The sequence below is a fragment of the Sorghum bicolor genome, chromosome 5 (assembly GCF_000003195.3).
Source record: "Sorghum bicolor cultivar BTx623 chromosome 5, Sorghum_bicolor_NCBIv3, whole genome shotgun sequence".
NCBI lineage: Eukaryota > Viridiplantae > Streptophyta > Magnoliopsida > Poales > Poaceae > Sorghum > Sorghum bicolor.
The window spans coordinates 14,270,944-14,288,321 of record NC_012874.2 but is presented as its reverse complement, the minus strand read 5'-3'; the positions used below and the strand labels follow the sequence as shown (position 1 = coordinate 14,288,321).

At 43.8% G+C, this 17,378-nt stretch overlaps 2 protein-coding genes and 1 long non-coding RNA gene across 5 annotated transcripts; 2 read left to right on the top strand and 1 right to left on the bottom strand.

Annotated features, from left to right (window-relative positions):
* LOC8060016 (probable inactive leucine-rich repeat receptor-like protein kinase At3g03770) lies at positions 2,306-7,926 on the top strand. Of its 2 annotated transcripts, none has more exons than XM_021461030.1 (8): positions 2,306-2,644; positions 3,413-4,962; positions 5,395-5,528; positions 5,691-5,931; positions 6,028-6,239; positions 6,332-6,378; positions 6,679-6,784; positions 7,243-7,926. In XM_021461030.1, the coding sequence occupies exons 2-8, from the start codon at positions 3,624-3,626 to the stop codon at positions 7,477-7,479; spliced, it is 2,316 nt and encodes a 771-aa protein (XP_021316705.1). In that variant the 5' UTR covers positions 2,306-2,644; positions 3,413-3,623; the 3' UTR covers positions 7,480-7,926. The 2 variants fall into 2 exon arrangements, with proteins under 2 accessions (XP_021316705.1, XP_021316706.1); XM_021461031.1 differs by having other exon boundaries at positions 3,410-4,962.
* On the top strand, positions 8,810-16,319 carry LOC8060015 (disease resistance protein RPM1). Of its 2 annotated transcripts, none has more exons than XM_021461029.1 (3): positions 8,810-9,061; positions 9,259-9,343; positions 13,296-16,319. In XM_021461029.1, the coding sequence occupies exon 3, from the start codon at positions 13,298-13,300 to the stop codon at positions 16,016-16,018; it is 2,721 nt and encodes a 906-aa protein (XP_021316704.1). In that variant the 5' UTR covers positions 8,810-9,061; positions 9,259-9,343; positions 13,296-13,297; the 3' UTR covers positions 16,019-16,319. The 2 variants fall into 2 exon arrangements, with proteins under 2 accessions (XP_021316704.1, XP_002450600.1); XM_002450555.2 differs by having other exon boundaries at positions 13,293-16,319.
* LOC110435471 lies at positions 9,644-16,903 on the bottom strand. The gene is made up of 2 exons (XR_002453170.1): positions 16,788-16,903; positions 9,644-10,212 (listed from the first exon to the last, which is right to left on the bottom strand). It is a non-coding gene; the product is annotated as an uncharacterized LOC110435471 (long non-coding RNA).

Here is a 17,378-nt window from a genome sequence, read left to right as displayed (position 1 = left end):
AGCGCCGCGCTGCCATGCCATCTCGGCACAGGCTGCTGGCCGAAGGCACGAGGAAGGGCCACATGCGCGTCTCCGATGGGTTGCCCGCCGTGCCGGTGGGAGCCAGAGACGTTGCTGCAGGTCTGCTGTGACTGTCTAATGTGGGATAAAACCTCAGCACACAAAAACTTCCTGCTCAAATCAAATTTGTGCACTCTCATCAACGATGCTCGATGCCATCCAAATTTGAGTCGCCAATGCCCAAATCGAATACAGGTACGGTAATAAAGTTAGCTTGACCTATGAATAATAATAAGCATGTATATGCTTGATGAAGATATATGAAATAGTATTGTTAGAGTCCGACGTCCGATCCGGATGCTAACATCCGAACACCACGGACAAAGAAAAATAGAAAAAAAGTAGAGATGGAAATACAACTCTGCTTGTTCTCGCACAGAGGAGAAAGGAACCACTTCCGCTCCCCACGCAAGGTCCGCCCCAATGCGTATGGATCCACTCGCCCTCCCAACCTCGCCGACTACCACCTCTGTCTCCCGTTCGCTTCCATTAGGATGCCCCACGCATGCCCCGCTATAGATGGCCATCGGGCCGTGCCGTGCCTGCCCTGGGCCGCGCCGTGCCGTCGTCGTGCCTCGTGCCGGGGGTATGGCCCAAGGCACGGCCCGCGGGCCGTCGGGCCGGCCCGAAGGCACGGCGGGCCACCGGGGCAAGGTCGTGCCAGGCTAGTAGCATGCCTATATTTTCTTTTTTTGTTTAAAATTAGCAGGCTACATTTCTTAACAGGCCACTCAGGATGGATGGATGGGCCAATATATCTACATTTTTTTAGAATTAAAAAGCTATATTTTTTACTGGGCCTTTGAGCACCGGGCCGTGCTTGAGCCGTGCCACGGGCCACGGTGGCGGCCCAGGCACGGCCTGGTGCTTCGGGCCATGCCGGGTCGGGCCCGGTAGTTGTCGGGCCGTGCCGTGCCCGGGCCGGGCCAACAGGCCACGGGCTGCATGGCCAACACTATGCCCCGCACCTCATTCCGATCTCCATCCTATCCTCATCCCCATCCGTTCAACTCATCCCCACCACAAGAGCAACCCTACCCCTGTCATGCCACCGCCAATGGCTCCGCTCCCCAACGCACTCCTATCTCCCTTCCCTAAATTGCAACACTGATAAACATACATTGAAACATTGAAAAATATCTACTACAACAACGAAAAAAAATCTACTGCAACACATAAAAAATATATACTACACCATCGAAAAAAATTTACTAGAACCTTGGAAAACATGCACTGCAATATCGAAAAAATTGTTGCAACAACAAAAAATATCTACTACAACAATAGAAAAATATGTACTGCAACATCTCGAGTAGTACTACTGTGACATCGCAAAAACATTTGTTGCAACAACAAAAAAAATCCCAACATTCAAAAATCATATGTTGCAACATCTCAAAACAACCATTGCAACACAGGAGAAACAACAAAAAAAAAGGCATGCAAAGAGTCTCTGGCCCGTCACCTTTGAGCTCCATGAAACCCTATACACTTTCGTGTCCCTACGAGGAGGGCGGCTCAGATCCAGAGGAGGATGAGAAATGCTTAGATCCAAGGAAGGAATGACCTATCTCGTCGTAGCTGCCGCCGTAGAGTGGAGGCGCCATAGAGGTCACTAGACTTGAAGGAAGATGCACGTGGAGGAGAAGTGGCCGGATCCATGGAGAAGGAGGGGGAGGAGGTTTGCTCGAGCCGCTGTGGAGTAGGAAGAGCAGGCACCGTGGAGTGGCGACTATGGAGAAAAAGCCTCGTGCGATGGAGATCGCAGAGCAATGCGGAATGAGGAACAAGATCGTTAGAGGAATCGATATTGTCCTTTTCTTTCTTATGTTGTATGACTGTCGCTAGATCTAGTTGGGCCACACGTCTGGCGGAACGGATGCCCGTGTTCTATCATTATCGTACATGAAATGACTATAAAAATATTTACTATAGATCACGCTCGATGAAAGCATAGTAAACAAGTGACATGACATAGGCACTTCTTAGCTATGCTCTTAAACTCTCTATAAAAACATTTCCACCACCAACTCCCCCGCTCGCTTTGTGGCGTTTTGGCCTCTAGTGGTCAGCGTCTCTGCTTCTGGGCCCGGCAGCCAACCACTGCCCTTCACCGATGCCGGTGGCTTTAAGGTTTTTTACTGGTACTTGACCGGCAGGAGTAAAACAATGGAGGACGGATGCCCGTGATTTTACTCGCTCCGAGCCGAGGCGGCCAGCGCTGGTGTCGCCCACCGCTCACTGTCCAGGGCCCATTAATGTCCTCCTGCAGGACAGCAGGAGCTGGACCGCTGCTGCTTGTTGCCTTTGCCTGTCGTTGGGGGCGGAGGGAGTGTGGCTGCGTAGGTGAGTGAGAGTTCAATCCCGTGTGCACTGGGGCTGGGGCGCTCTCGCTCCTCCCCTTCCTCCCGCTGCTGTGTCCATTCCATTCTTGCCTGCCCCGGCTGCTTGCTAGCCTGCTAGGTGTCGAGGAAGAATGGCGGACAGAACGTTGGGGGTTCAGGCTATGAACTGACCTGAGCAGCTTCTTGCGCTTTAACTGAGCTCTGCAGCTGTTCTTGCTCCTGCGTTCCCTGCATTTCAGGTCAGAAGCCCACAATTTCTTGCTGCATTTCCAATTATGAATGTCGTTTCTCCTCTGACTGCGTGCCTTCTCTGCTCTGTACTACGGTACGATTCTGTTTGCAGACACTACTCTTTTTTTTTAATTCCGTAATTTCCCCTCTTTTTTTCGCCTTCTTTTTAAGTTCGTACAATGCTCTGAGGGTCTGAGTTGTTTCCTCGCTGCAAATCTGAGTTGCTTCCGGTTCGGGCACTCCTAAGTTGCTGAACTCTCATTTTCCCCTTCAGCTGCATTTCTTCTTTCACCTTAGCGGGATTCGTTTTGAAGCTTGCAGCGTTTCATGGTAGGTTTCATTTCACTGCAATCCTTGCTTACAAGCTCAGATTCGTTTCTTATTTGTTGTTTTTTCTTTTACCAAGTCCCTCTTATGGGTTCTTGCAAACCACAGGTTTCGAAATTGAAATTTGTATTTGTGCCACCAAGGTCTTAAGGAATGGGAATTCCGAATTCATATCCGTAGTACAATCTGCCCAACCACACCAGTCTGTCATTTTCTTTGTCGGGTCCCAAAATGATTTATATTTAAACAAAAGAAACCAAATACTGTTGCTTTGTCTTATCCTACGTTCGATCTGACGCACTGCTTCTACCGTCCAGCATCCAATGTGGTTTTTTCTAGTGATATGACAAGGATATGAGTCAGTTTACTGACATGTTTGCCTTGTACTTCTATTGTTATTATACGTTTTGCTACATCCAAATTGGGCTGAAAATTGTAATCTTCAGCAGGAAACTGATATTTTGGGGGCAAGCAAGGCAAGGTTTCTCTCCGAGTTTACTGACATGTTTGCCTTGTACCTATAGTGCTCCACTTCGGCCTTCCTGATTTATTTGTTGTGCGAGTCCTCGTTCAAATTCTGCCCATTTTAGTGGCTTGGAAGTGATAAAGTTTGGCAAGATACTAAGCCAATTGAGAAACGATAGTGCTATCTGAGCTCCAATGGCTTGGCACCTTAGTATCCTTGTCATGGTCACTACTTGTTTGAGTTTATTCTCAATAAGCGAGCAATCTTCACAGACCGAGCTGCTGCAGCAGCTCAGGAAGCAGCTGGAGTACCCCAGGCAGCTGGATGCTTGGGGCAGCCCAAGCAGCGATCCCTGCTCCACTAAACCCACTGCAGTGCTTGCGGTCACCTGCGAGGGAAATGCCATCAGAGAGCTTAAGATCATCGGTGACAGGATCACCAAGGCACCAAAGTTCAGTGGCTTTTCTGTTCCTAATGTCACCCTCTCAGAAGCCTTTGTTCTTGATTCGTTTGTTACTACGCTGACAAGGCTAACTACCCTAAGAGTTGTCATCTTGGTGTCTTTGGGTCTATGGGGTCCCATCCCAGATAAGATTCACCGTTTAGCTTCACTTGAGGTGCTTGATTTGAGCTCCAATTTTCTCTATGGATCGATCCCTCCCAAGCTGTCAGTCATGTCGAAGCTCCATACTGTGACACTGGATGGTAACTACTTCAATGGAAGTGTGCCGGACTGGCTTGACTCATTCTCGAACCTCACGGTTCTTCGGTTGCAGAGTAACCAGCTGAAGGGGTCCATACCGGCATCAGTTGGCAAAGCTGCCATGCTTACAGAACTCGCTCTTGCTGGCAATAGCATCTCAGGGGATATTCCAAATTTAGGCAGCCTAAATAAGCTTGAGATGCTGGATTTAAGGGACAACGAGCTGGATGGAGAGCTTCCTGAGATGCCTACATCAGTGGTAACAATCTTACTTAGCAAAAATTCACTGAAGGGTGAAATTCCCGAGCAGTTTGGTCAGTTGAACCGGCTTCAGCACCTTGATGTCTCATTCAATTTCCTTGTGGGGAGTCCTCCTGCAGAGCTGTTTGCTCTTCCTAATATCAGTTATCTGAATTTGGCGGCAAATATGCTTAGTGGTTCACTCTTAAGTAGTTTAACATGCAGCAGCACCCTGGGCTTTGTGGATTTGTCCACTAACCGACTCACAGGTGATCTGCCCAGCTGTCTGAATGGTAATTTGAATAACAAGGTTGTTAAGTTTGATGGGAATTGCTTTAGTGTTGACCCTGCCCACCAGCATGAAGCTAAATATTGCCAGCAATCTCATAAGGGGAAAGGATCAAACAAGGATGTTGGGCTTGTAGTCACTGTTGTTGGCATATTGTTTGTTATGCTTGTGCTTAGTCTGTTGTTAATGGCTTCCAACAAAAGAAGCTGTCAGAAAGTTCTGGCAGAAAAACAGTTCCAGCAAAAGCATACACAAGATAATTCGATTTCAGGAATGTCCTCTGAACTGCTGGTGAATGCAAGTAAGAGTTCTCAATCATTTATTGTATTAAATATGTGTGGCAGCTTCTTTAACTTCTTTGGATCCTCCTTTCATGAGTAATTAAATTTTGTGACAGCAAACATGTATCTGTTTTTAAAAAAGATGTGGAATTAGATAATCCATCTCTCCCAAGTTAACTTATGTCTGAATCAGCAAATGCACCCTAGCTTTGGTGGTCCACATTGTTACAGTGCATCCTCAGTCTTGCCATACCATAGAAATGCTCTGTAATGATGTGTAATTCGCTCCCATGGGAAGTCAAACCCCGGGCTTGAGGTGCTAATAAGGCTCCTGTGACCACGAGGGACCTGTTTACTTATGCATGAATCCTAACATGTCTTAATTATATTTGTATCAGATTCTTTACACCTGTTTTTCTTGTCAATTCAAATAATTTCCCCCTTAATTGCAGGGTGCATATCTCAAGCTGTCAAGTTAGGAACACAAGTGCAGCCATCACATCGCATATTTTCTTTAGAAGAACTCAAGGAAGCAACAAAGAGCTTTGAACGGTCAGCATTTTTAGGCGAGGGAGCAATTGGAAAGGTTTGTCAATGTTTTGGTATTATTTACATTTTGCTTTACCCAAAACATGACACGATTAGCAAATGAATCAAACTAGAATATTTCAATTGCTCTAGGTTACACTTGTACCAATAACAGTTCTTCTAGCCTAATTCGATTGATCACAACTTTTCATATTTTCAGCTATACAAGGGAAAACTAGAGAATGGCACCCTGATTGCCATAAGATGTTTGGCATTGCACCAGAGGTATTCGATTAGGAATCTAAAGCTTCGTCTAGATCTCCTTGCAAAGCTTCGCCATCCAAATCTGGTTTGCCTATTGGGGCACTGCATAGACAGCGCGGTTGATGAATCAACTGTGAAGAGGGTTTTCCTTGTATATGAATATGTGCCTGGTGGAACTCTTTCTTCTTATCTTTCTGGTAATGATCTGAATTTGACTATGAAGTCAAATTAAATGAAAAGCATAAATTTTTTGATCCAATTTATTATTTACGTTTACACTTTCTTTTTGGCAGCCTCTAGTCCAGAGAAGACTCTGAAATGGTGTGACAGGCTGCAGGTGCTGATTGCCATTGCTAAGGCTGTTCATTTCCTACATACAGGAATAATTCCTGGTTCTTTATCCAATCGGCTAAAATCTTCCAGTATTTTGGTTGACGAACACCATATGGCAAAGTTGAGCGACTATGGACTATCCATAATCACAGAGGAGATATACAAACATGAGGTGGGCGTGTCATTCTGAAAGAATTATCCCTAAGCAGCTTAGAGTTCAGACAACACTGCTTTATTTTAACACAAATTACTTACTGTGTTCAGGTAATAGGACAAAAGAAAAAATACTTCCAAAATGATCCTACAGAAATGTAAGTACCTGCTAAACAAATTGTATCTTTGTTTAATTTGAGATGCATAGTCCAAGGGCAGTTTGATTTCACATGCATGTGAATGAGCCTCTAGCTGAGTTGGTCAGGTGGTTCTAGTAGCACTCAGGCTCCTCGTTTGTGTCATGCCAAAGCACAGGTCTAAGGCTCGGCCCAGGTTGGTCGAGTTTTAGAGGAGTTCAGCACACCAAGTGCATTGAAATAGGAAAAAAAAGGAAATCTTGTTCTTAAATTCAAGTGTCATAATTAGTTATGACCATATAACATATGTGTTATTTATAGGGAAAATTTGGAGGATGATGTATGCTCTTTCGGTTTTATTCTACTGGAAGTACTTATGGGCCCAAAATTACATGAGAAAGGTGACCCTTTCATTTTGAAAGATCTGGTATGTTGCACTACATATTTATACTACAAATTTTATAGATGCTGGATAGAGATTGTTTGATGCTGAGTAGCTTAGTGAACCTCACGAGGATTTTAGGCTGTTTAAAACACTTAAATACCTTCTGTCTTGGTTGGGATTTTACTCCATTCTTCATCATACTTTCCCCAGTGTTTGTGATTTGATGCAGCACATATGCAAAATACCTGTAAACCATCTCGTGTTTGGTTTCACCATTTTCCAAAAAGGGCCATGAATCTTACCTTTTTTTTAACGAAGTGGCCACGCATCTTACTTAATTACCTGGAATAGTTATCTGTGATCTAAGCCTGACCTTCATCCGTTGTGAAGTCTGATATGATCATTGTTCTGACCATACTTACAGATACATTTACCGCCCGTGGGAGAGAAAAACAAAGAGTATCGAAACAATTCTAACTATCTTTTGCCTGTATCCGCAGGTTGCGTCAATGTCAACTTTGGAAGAGCGCGATCAAGTTGTGGATCCTGTCGTTATTGGCACTTCTTCACAGGATTCGTTATCCATTGTGGTTTCAATTATGATAAAATGCCTGTCTGTTGAATGCTCGGTCCGACCTTCCATCGAAGAAGTTCTCTGGAACCTGCAATATTCTGCCCAGGTCCAGACAGCGGCAGATGGCGACCAACGATCAGAAGTTTCCTCACAAGCTAGTTAGCATGGAAACTGGACATAGCTCGAAACTGTAATATAGACCGGATCTAAGATGATAGGGAGCAAGAATCATGTTTATCTGATCTTGATTTGGCGACAGGGGATGACCGGATGAGTGAGCTCGGCTAACTGTTTGTTGCCTCATGGCTATCCTGCATTTGATCTGTCCATTGCAACTGGTTGCTGCTACATCCAAATCAGGTTCTTAATAACATAAATACCACTGCGAATCCCTCGCACGACGGGGATCCTTGGCCTAGTTCAGATATAGTCAGTTCGGATTTGAACTAGAGAGCATACCTTGCAAGTTCGATCACTGGCCAACTCCACTCTGTATAGTTCATGGCCTCTGCCTCTGTATTTCTCTGAGTCGCGAATGCTTGTATTTGTCATTCTTACCCTAATGTTCGCACTATATCATCATTAATCGTATTGTGGACTTTGCAGTGCATATGAGCTATTATTACACCTAACAATATCTTCTTTTTTTAGGAAAACATTTTTTTCTCGGTCAGCTGGTATAGAGTGTGTTTGGTTGGACTTCAAACCTGGCTTTTTGCTTGAATGAGCCAGGTTTGGGGTGTTTGGTTGTTTGGCCAGTCCTTGGAGCCAGCTCTATCTGGCCTGCCATATAGCTAGGGCCAGGCGCAAATAGTTCTTTTCGGCCGGCTCCGTGATTCATTCCCGTCACCTCTTGGTCTTCACTCTCGTTCTAAGGACTTGGCGCCGGTGACGGTACTGAGGAGGTGCAAATGGGTGGCCTCATCGGTGGTGACCAGCCGTGGTGGTGTTCGATGAAATGTGTGAGAGCTGGTATACCATACCAGAACAGAAAAAGGAGTAATTCTATGCAAAACAAGGTAGACAACCAAACACGCCAAAATGCTAGCCAGGCTAGTACAATAAACACAACCAAACAACTACAAATTAGCCTAGTTAGAACAGACGCAGATGTATGATTGTACTATGTAAATGACCGTGAGGAGATGACAAAATGATGCAAAGGTAAACTATTGTTACGCGGCAATGGTTGGTTGCGAGTACAGACAACAAGGCAAAGCTAAGCTAAAAGGGTCGCTTGATGGGAAAGAAAGGCTAGCGGCCTCAAAAGGCTCACGTTTGGCATGCACTGTCCAAGAAACAGCATGTAATCCTGTTAATCTAAAAAAAACCGAAAAAACAAAAAAATAATCTACAAAGGGTAGTTTCTGCGTTGATTCATTTCCCACAAGTGGGGCGTTCTGTGAGTACTCGGTAATTGCGCAACCTTGACCTGGACCTGGCCAAAGTCGTCGTCCTCGTGCAAGAAAACAAGAAGACTTCAAGTCTTCGATAGCTTTTTTTGCCTCCAGCCTCCTTGTCCTTGCTTGCATCACTGCACCAGGTCGCCTTGATCTCCCCAGCGAGCTGCCGACCTCCACCGTAAACGCGGCAGCCTCAGCTATAAGCGCAGCTCATCAAACACCACAAGAAGGCTTGCTGCTACTTTGCAATGAACTAGCTCACCAGTCACCAGAGGCAACCGGCTCCCCAACCCAAAGTGCCGTCGACAGCATCTCCAAGTTTTCAAGCATCATCTTCAAGTGGTTAGCTTCTTCTCCGAGTTTTTTCCTTCTGTGATTTGTCTCAAATTTGAACATCGACAGCCATAAATTCTCCTTCCTATTAAATCGCTGTGCAGTTTTCGGTTCAGCTGCATTAGGATTACCACTGACCATTATACAGTCGTAGCATGAATTTGCTTCTGCATCTTAACACCATTCACATCCACTTTTTTCTGCAGGGTTTAGATCAGACTGTTGGACTTCCAGTGTCAAGGCTTCTTGTTGTTGAGTACCTCTCAAGCTCCAACCCCCAGCGGCCAGCAGGTATCATCAGACCTAAATGCTTCCGTCTTCTCTTTGCTAGGAGATATAATGAATTGCCATGTTCATCAAATTTAGTCAAGCAAATTTTCTTTTCACATATCAGAATTCCAGATTTTGTGGATCTTTTTTTTTTACCCCTTTGCAATGCTACTATATTATAACCCCCTTGCTTGTAGGCAGACAAAGCAAATCTGCAAAAAGGCATGAGCCAACAGTCCCAGATTTTGCAAAAAAAAAAAAAAACCCAACCGATAGCTCAATAGATTACAACTATAGCTCACCAAAGAATCAGACTGCATCTTTTTTTTTTGAAGTCAAATATCCATTAATCACTTTGTCCAGCCAACTCACTGGACACTAGAACAGAAACATACTCAGGTAAATGGTCCTGCAAGAGGACAGGTCCATTATTACAATTTAAACCAATTGCTGCTAATGTATCTTGAGCTACTGAATTACAAGCCCTAGGGCAATGAGAAACAGAGCTCTGACCAAAATCATACATCATTTTTTCTCTTAATTTCTCTAAACTTAGTGCCTAAAAAAGATCTATCAAAATCTATTCCGTTTAAGGCATCAGATTGCATCTTTGGTAACAAACAGTATGTCAGAACTTCCGGACTCGAATGTATTTCCAGTTGGTCATGTTATTAAACAAATCTACCACGAATATAATGCAAGTATATCACAAAAGCACGCCAATCCTTTTTAGACAATGGAAGAAAGTTTTAACTTTATCCTCTTCAAGAACAATCGGCCCACCTCCACCATTATTACAAGTCTAGCTCTCGCTGCCAGTAGAACCATTAGGAATACTGACCTCTTATTACAAAGGGGCTCCGACCTAAGGAACAGCCCCAAGGACCAGACTGCATGAACATGACCCAAATGTAAGTATATCACAAAAACATACTAATCCTTTTACAGCCCTTGGGAATACTATGTTTTTAAAAACCAAGGGACTCCAACCTAACAAACAGCCCGAAGTTGGTATTTGGTTTCAGAAATGTGATAGTCCATCATTTTCGCACTGGTTACTCTTTACCTTTTGTTTGATTCATGAAATAAAATCAGTGGATCCATGCTTACCTTATCCCCTTACAATATTATAATATTAGTAAAAGAATGAGAGACAGAGTAATTTAACCAAAATTCATTTGATGAACACAAAATATACCACATTATCTATGCAGTGGTTTCTCAAATCAAACACCTAAGTGACTTATGAAAAAAAAACTATAAAGTATAAAAAGGAAAAAGTTCAAGTTACTCCCTCCAAGTTTTGCCTATGTCCAGACAACCCCTAAACTAAAGTTTGGTTCTTCACAAAATGGACAAAGAGTACATTACACAAGCAGGATGGAAGCATGCAAGCAAGAACTAAAACCCTAGTTACCCATTCTCTCCCACTAAGTCACACACTCTCCCCTTTTTGATATTTAAGTACCCAAAAAGAGACACTAGCATCGAAGCAGTGGCGAAGCTAGAGCAAATTAGAGGTGGTGCACTTGCCTTTTGGGTGCATAGACTTGTGGTATACATGGTGCATATATGGTAAAATTTTAGATAAAACCACTGTTTTTCGAATTTTGGGTGGTGCATTTGCACCCACTAGCTTGTAGCTAGCTTCGCCCCTGCATCGAAGGGTTGACTGAGGAGGTGCAATTGTAGAGCCTACACTGAGGGTCATGATGAACAGCGAGGCATTGGTCTCGTCATCCTTGTGTAGCTGATCAAGAGCCTTGTTGATAGGAGTGCCACAGCCAACAGATGTACTCTGACTCTGAATGCATTCTGCGGTGTCTGCCTCTGTGGCGACAATTGTAGCCTTTGTAGAGATAGTAACATGCCTGGTGCAGTAGAGGTACCAGCATGTATCCATAGCATGACTCATGGTCTCTAAAGAGGTAACAGCTGTAGTACCATGATACGGAGGAGTCTCCAACAACTCGTTCATAGGAACAGAACCAATAATCCTCTTAGTCGATGAAGATGCCGAGGTAGCAAATTGATGACCAATTGACTTAAATTGTAGACTACCCGATAGAAAGGGAGTGCACCAAACGGGAGGGAGGCTGAGGAGTCTGCAATCTGAAGAAACTAGCAACCCCTAAAGAAACAATGACACTGGTAGCACCTGCTAAAACCTCTGCTGCTGAAAGAAAGCTCTCTGACTAGGTTCAAATCATCAGTCATGGCTGAACTAGTGGATATGAAACTCCACCTTAGCTGGGGAGGGGCAAGTCCTGTCTGCTCCTCCCTCATTTGATTGCTCAAGAAGGGATTTTGTCCTTGAATCAATGATGCCAGAGCCTCCTTATGTCTGTCAGCTCATAGCTGCTGAGCCTCAAACCTGTCAGCCTGCAGCCTGCTCTTGGTGCATCTGTATAAGCTATAAGCTAGGCCTGCATCTCAAGCATATGTCATCGTATCTCAACAAAAGAATCTGGAACAGCTGGAGTAGCAGTCGACTGGTTGGTGGTGATTGGCAACAAAGTATCCTCTCTAGCAACACCAGATCCCATAGCTGGCCTCATCATCATTGGCTGGTCTCGGATACAGAGGTGGTGACGAAGGTAACACCTAACATAGTCCTCATCATCCTCATCACTGTCATCACTGTCAAGTGATCCATATAGCCCAGCAAGACTAGCACTAGCCTCAGCCTCTCTCAAAGCAAGATCATCCACCTCAACCTAAGCTAACTCCTCTGCCAGCTGTATCTGCAGAACCCTCAGGGGCTTGGTCTGTAAGGTCTCCATGTGTTGTGGGAAGCCAATGCATTGAGCCAAAATAAAACAAATAAGGTGAGCATATGGCATTCTGTGATGATCCAACCCATCAGCCATCCCCTCCTCCCACTCACAATGAAGCATGTCCACAATGTCAAATTGAATATGCCCCATTACCAAAGATAGTAACCACTGCTGAATAACTGTAACAACCTCACCATAGCATCATAGCCTGCTCTAGGAAGCAAAGGTTTCTTGAACACAAGAGGGCAGCTTCTACTAGTGTCAACTCTGTTGGAGTCCTCAAAGAATTAGCATTAAACGACTACTTGAACAACATAGAAATAGTCTCTCCCAATGCACGACGAGGTGCATAGGAACTAGAGTAACAATGAGTCCGTCACTAGAGGAACCCCCAGAGCAATGGCAATCTCCTGCAGGGTCAACCTATATGACTCCCCACTGAACATGAACTAAATGAACTCTCAATCTTGTGGATCCAAACATTAGCAAAGAAGATCCTAACCCAATCAGTAATATACAATCAACTGTCTAATGACTACATGTTAAGCAAGATTACCAAGGGGTGTCTCTTTGGATAGACACCATGTTTCATGAGAGACCAAGAAAGCCACATAGAGCTCACACTAAACGTGGTATCAATCAGTTCACCACCGCTGCACTTTGCTAGCATCCATGGCTACCAAGATGATATGCCAGTGTGCCACTGTGCCCCATATGACACACTATCAAAGCAATGAAGCAGACAAAGTTTGAACTATTTGGCTCATCAAAATTGCTTATCTTCAATGACATTCAGAGGCATAATACACTGATGATTCAATTAATGAGAGCAGAAGGTATTTTACAAAAGGATAATTGTTTATTAATACTGTGAGGTTTATTTAACACTTTGTTCCATACATAAACTTACCAAAATGTTTTAATTAACTGCATCATAATTCTGTATGCGCTAATGGGCCAGATTTCTACACCTAATTATCAATATTGAATTCCAAATCAGAAGCCAGGAAACAAACTTGAATCAAACTGAATATAAATGTACTCCTCAGCATATTTTTCGTGTCCTTCCATTTTGCTTTAGTCTTACTGATAATTACATGGCATAAATTGATCATGCAACTATGCTTAGTTTTTGCCAATTGCTTTCAATTCTTATTGCATTATGTAACATGATCTACGTTTATGCTGCTCAGCAGAAATGGCGGAGGCCTTACTCCATGTTGTTTCAAAGATTGGTGCCACATTAACGGAGGAAACCACAAAGGCTGTGATAGCCAAGCTATCAGACAAAGTTAAGAACCTTAAGGAATTGCCAGAGAAAGTTGAGGAAATAGGGAAAGAATTTAAGGCGATGAGTATTGTTGTAAAGCAATTTAGTACACCAGGTCATAGCGATGAGCTTGTTAAAGACTGGATTGGAGAGGTGCGGGATATGGCCCACCGTGTTGAGGATGTAATGGATAAATATTCATATCATGCTCTTAAATTGGAGGAAGAAAATACCATGAAGAAGTTCTTCTCCAAAGCTTATTATGTCAAAGTTTTCAGTGAGATTGCTGATGAGATTATCCAGATAGAGAAGAAAATTGAAAATGTTGTCAAGCGGCGAGATCGGTGGCTGCAGCTGACACAGCTTATTCCTAATCCACTTGCTGATATTGAAAGAAACACACCACGGATCAGTTTCCGTGAAGTTGTACAAGCTGATATTGTGGGGATTGAACACAACAGAAGACAGGTGACTGAATGGCTGTACTCTGACAAACAAGATAGCATAGTGATTACAGTATCTGGAATGGGTGGACTAGGAAAAACCATCCTGGTCGCAAATGTGTATGAGCAGGAGAAGATCAACTTTACCACTCATGCTTGGATTGTTGTGTCTCAGACCTATGGTTTGGTTGATTTGCTGAGAAAAATGCTTAGGAAGATTGGGGACCAAGAACATTCACATTCACAGCTAATGGATTTGGATACCCATGACTTGGAAGTAAAAATAAAAGAAAGGCTATCAGGTGGAAACTGTTTGTTTGTATTAGATGATGTTTGGAATCGAGAAGCATACACTCAGATAATGGATGTATTCCAGAACCTCCAAGCATGTAGAGTTATAATCACAACAAGACAGGAACATGTGGCTGCACTTGCTCAACCAAGACATCAACTCAAACTCAAACCATTGGAACACAATGATGCATTTAACCTTTTCTGCAGAAAGGCTTTCTATAACCGCATGGAATGCAAGTGCCCTCAGAACCTTGAGAAGCTGGCTAATGCTTTAGTGGATAGATGCCAAGGCCTGCCACTTGCAATTGTATCCATAGGTGGTATGTTGTCTTCACTGCCAGCAACAGAATACGTTTGGAATGAGACGTACAACCAACTTCGGGGTGAGCTAGCAAATAATGATCATCTTCGTGCAATTCTAAATCTGAGCTACCATGACACACCTGGAGAACTGAGGAATTGCTTCTTGTATTGTGGTCTGTTCCCAGAGGATCATAAATTCTCACGGGAAAGCCTTGTGAGGCTGTGGGTTGCAGAAAGTTTTGCCGTGCCAAAAGAACAAAGCACAGCAGAGGAGGTGGCTGACAGATATCTCCGAGAACTGATTCAAAGAAACATGCTGGAAGTTGTCGACAATGATGAGCTAGGCAGGGTTAGTACCTGCAAGATGCATGACCTTGTGCGTGAGCTGGTGCTTTCTATTTCCAAAGAGGAAAAGTATGGTTGTGCATATGATTTTTCAAGCATGTCTCAAATGGACAAGGATGTTCGTCGTCTGTCGTCATGTGGATGGAAAGACAAAATTGCAGTAAAAGCAAATTTCCCACGTCTTCGAACCCTAGTGGCACTTGGAATAATTTCATCGCCTTCTCAGTTGTTATCACCAATTTTATCTGAATCCCACTATCTTACTGTCCTTGAGCTGCAAGATTCTGAAATAACCGTAGTGCCAGCGTCCATAGGAAATTTGTTTAATCTGCGCTACATTGGTCTGCGCCGCACAAGGGTCAAGTCACTCCCGGAGTCTATTGGGAAGCTCTCAAACCTCCTCACCCTGGACATCAAGCAAACAAAAATAGAGAAGCTGCCACGAGGGATTGTTAGGGTCAAGAAGCTGCGGCACCTTCTAGCTGATAGATATGATGATGAGGAGCAGTCAAAGTTCCGGTATTTCATCGGAATGCAAGCACCAAAACAGCTATCCAATTTGGAGGATCTGCAGACTCTTGAGACCGTGGAAGCCAGCGAGGACTTGGCTGAGCAGCTGGTGAAACTTACAAAACTACAGAGTGTGTGGATTGACAAAATACGTGCTGTTGACTGTGCAAATCTTTTTGCTACACTTTCCATGATGCCACTTCTTTCTAGCTTGCTACTCTCTGCAAGTGATGAGAATGAGGAACTTTGCCTGCAAGCTCTCAAGCCAGAATCTGAAAAACTCCACAGGTTGATAATCAGAGGATGTTGGGCAGACAAGACATTAGAGTGCCCCATATTTCTTGACCATGGCAGAAATCTGAAGTATCTAGCTATAAGCTGGTGTGGACTTAAGGATGATCCATTCAAGTTGCTTGCTCCATATGTGCCGAACCTAACCTATCTTAGCCTTAACAGGGTGTGTAGTGCAAACACCCTAGTTCTTTATGAGGGGTGCTTCCCACAGCTAAAAACGCTTGTCTTGAAGCACATGCCTGATGTTTGCGAGCTGAAGATCAGTGATCGTGCCCTTCCACAGATTGAAGGTTTATATGTTGTGACACTTCAAAAACTTAACAAGGTTCCCCAAGGCATCGAATCCCTTCGCTCCCTGAAGAAGCTACGGCTGCTGCATCTGCACCAGGACTTCAAAGCTCAGTGGCATATGAACGGAATGCAGCAGAAAATGCATTATGTTCCAGAGCTGCTCATCTAGAAGTGTGACTTAGGTTCCAGATGCGCTGGCATTAGTTTGTGGCATATCTACTTGTAACTATTATGCAAATTGTTGAGTCCTCTATAAGCCATCGGTTATTGGCATTGTCAGTAAACCTGTGTAGCATCTATAATATGAACTAGATTTGTAATGCTCCAATAAACCCTTAAATTTGGAATTGTTTTGACATCAGGTTGTACAAGTTGTACTGTGGTTTTGATTTGTGGTATGATCCCCATGCAAGAACCTGGACCTTGTGTACTGAATTGCATAATGTAATAAATTATTTATCTTGTCACTAGATTCAATCTCTTCCGGATCCAATAATTCAGAAACACTGCAAGATTGTGCCATAGAAGTCCTTTGTACAAACAGTTTTCTGAAAAACAGCACGAAGGGTGCCATAAAATCAGCTTACGGTTGAGCCCAACTCCACATGAATGCAATGACAAAAAGCAAAAAAAGAAATGCTCGGTTGACAGGGCCAGGTGCTGAAATGCACATTGCTTTTTGGATAATTGAATGTATCAGGTTTAGTCATATGGTTCGAGTAATTAACTGATTGAGGCACACAGCGCCAGCACTTAGCATACAAATGGTTCTTGCGTCCTACACCACTGTATCGAATGTTAAAAAGTTATCTAACAAGGGGGAAACTGATTGGATGCAGCATGTGGAACAGTAGGCGCTGAGCCCCTATGACAAATCGATATCAGCACACTGGCAAATACAATGGGAACTGCACTGGAAGCTCGGCGAAGTTACCAACCTGATTCTCGGAGTGGCGCAAGTCTCCAAAGGTAAGCCGCGCCGCTGAAGGGCAGATGGGGACAGGGGCCTCGCCACGGCCGCCGGCGGCGCTGCGTCGAATGCGCAGGAAACCATCCCAAGCGGGAGGAGGGGATGCAGCAAACAGGTTCCACGGAGACGGGCCTTCCCTTGAGGCCCAGTTCACCACGGCGACAGGCGACAGCCCAGTGTTTCCCTCTTGTGTTTCCCTTTGCTCTCGGCCCAAGAAGGAGCAACTGCTAAGGCATTGGGTTCAGCACAGTTGTGGGCTTGTGGCAGCAAATTTGACTAAAAATCATCCATTTTTTTAAACAAAAGCAAACATTTAATACTGAAAGTAAGAATAATTATAACAATCCTGATTTGGCATAAATAGATATTAAGGACCATTTGGATCCCTTTATTTTGGAGGAATTGAGATCTACTTAATGAATTATGTTTTTAGCTTGGAATTTGAGGTTCCATAACTTTCTAAAGTTCACATATAAGACTACCTTAGATTTATAGGGAGAGATATAAATTGATTTGATAGATCACTATGCTATGTTTCTACTTTACAACTTAAAGCACA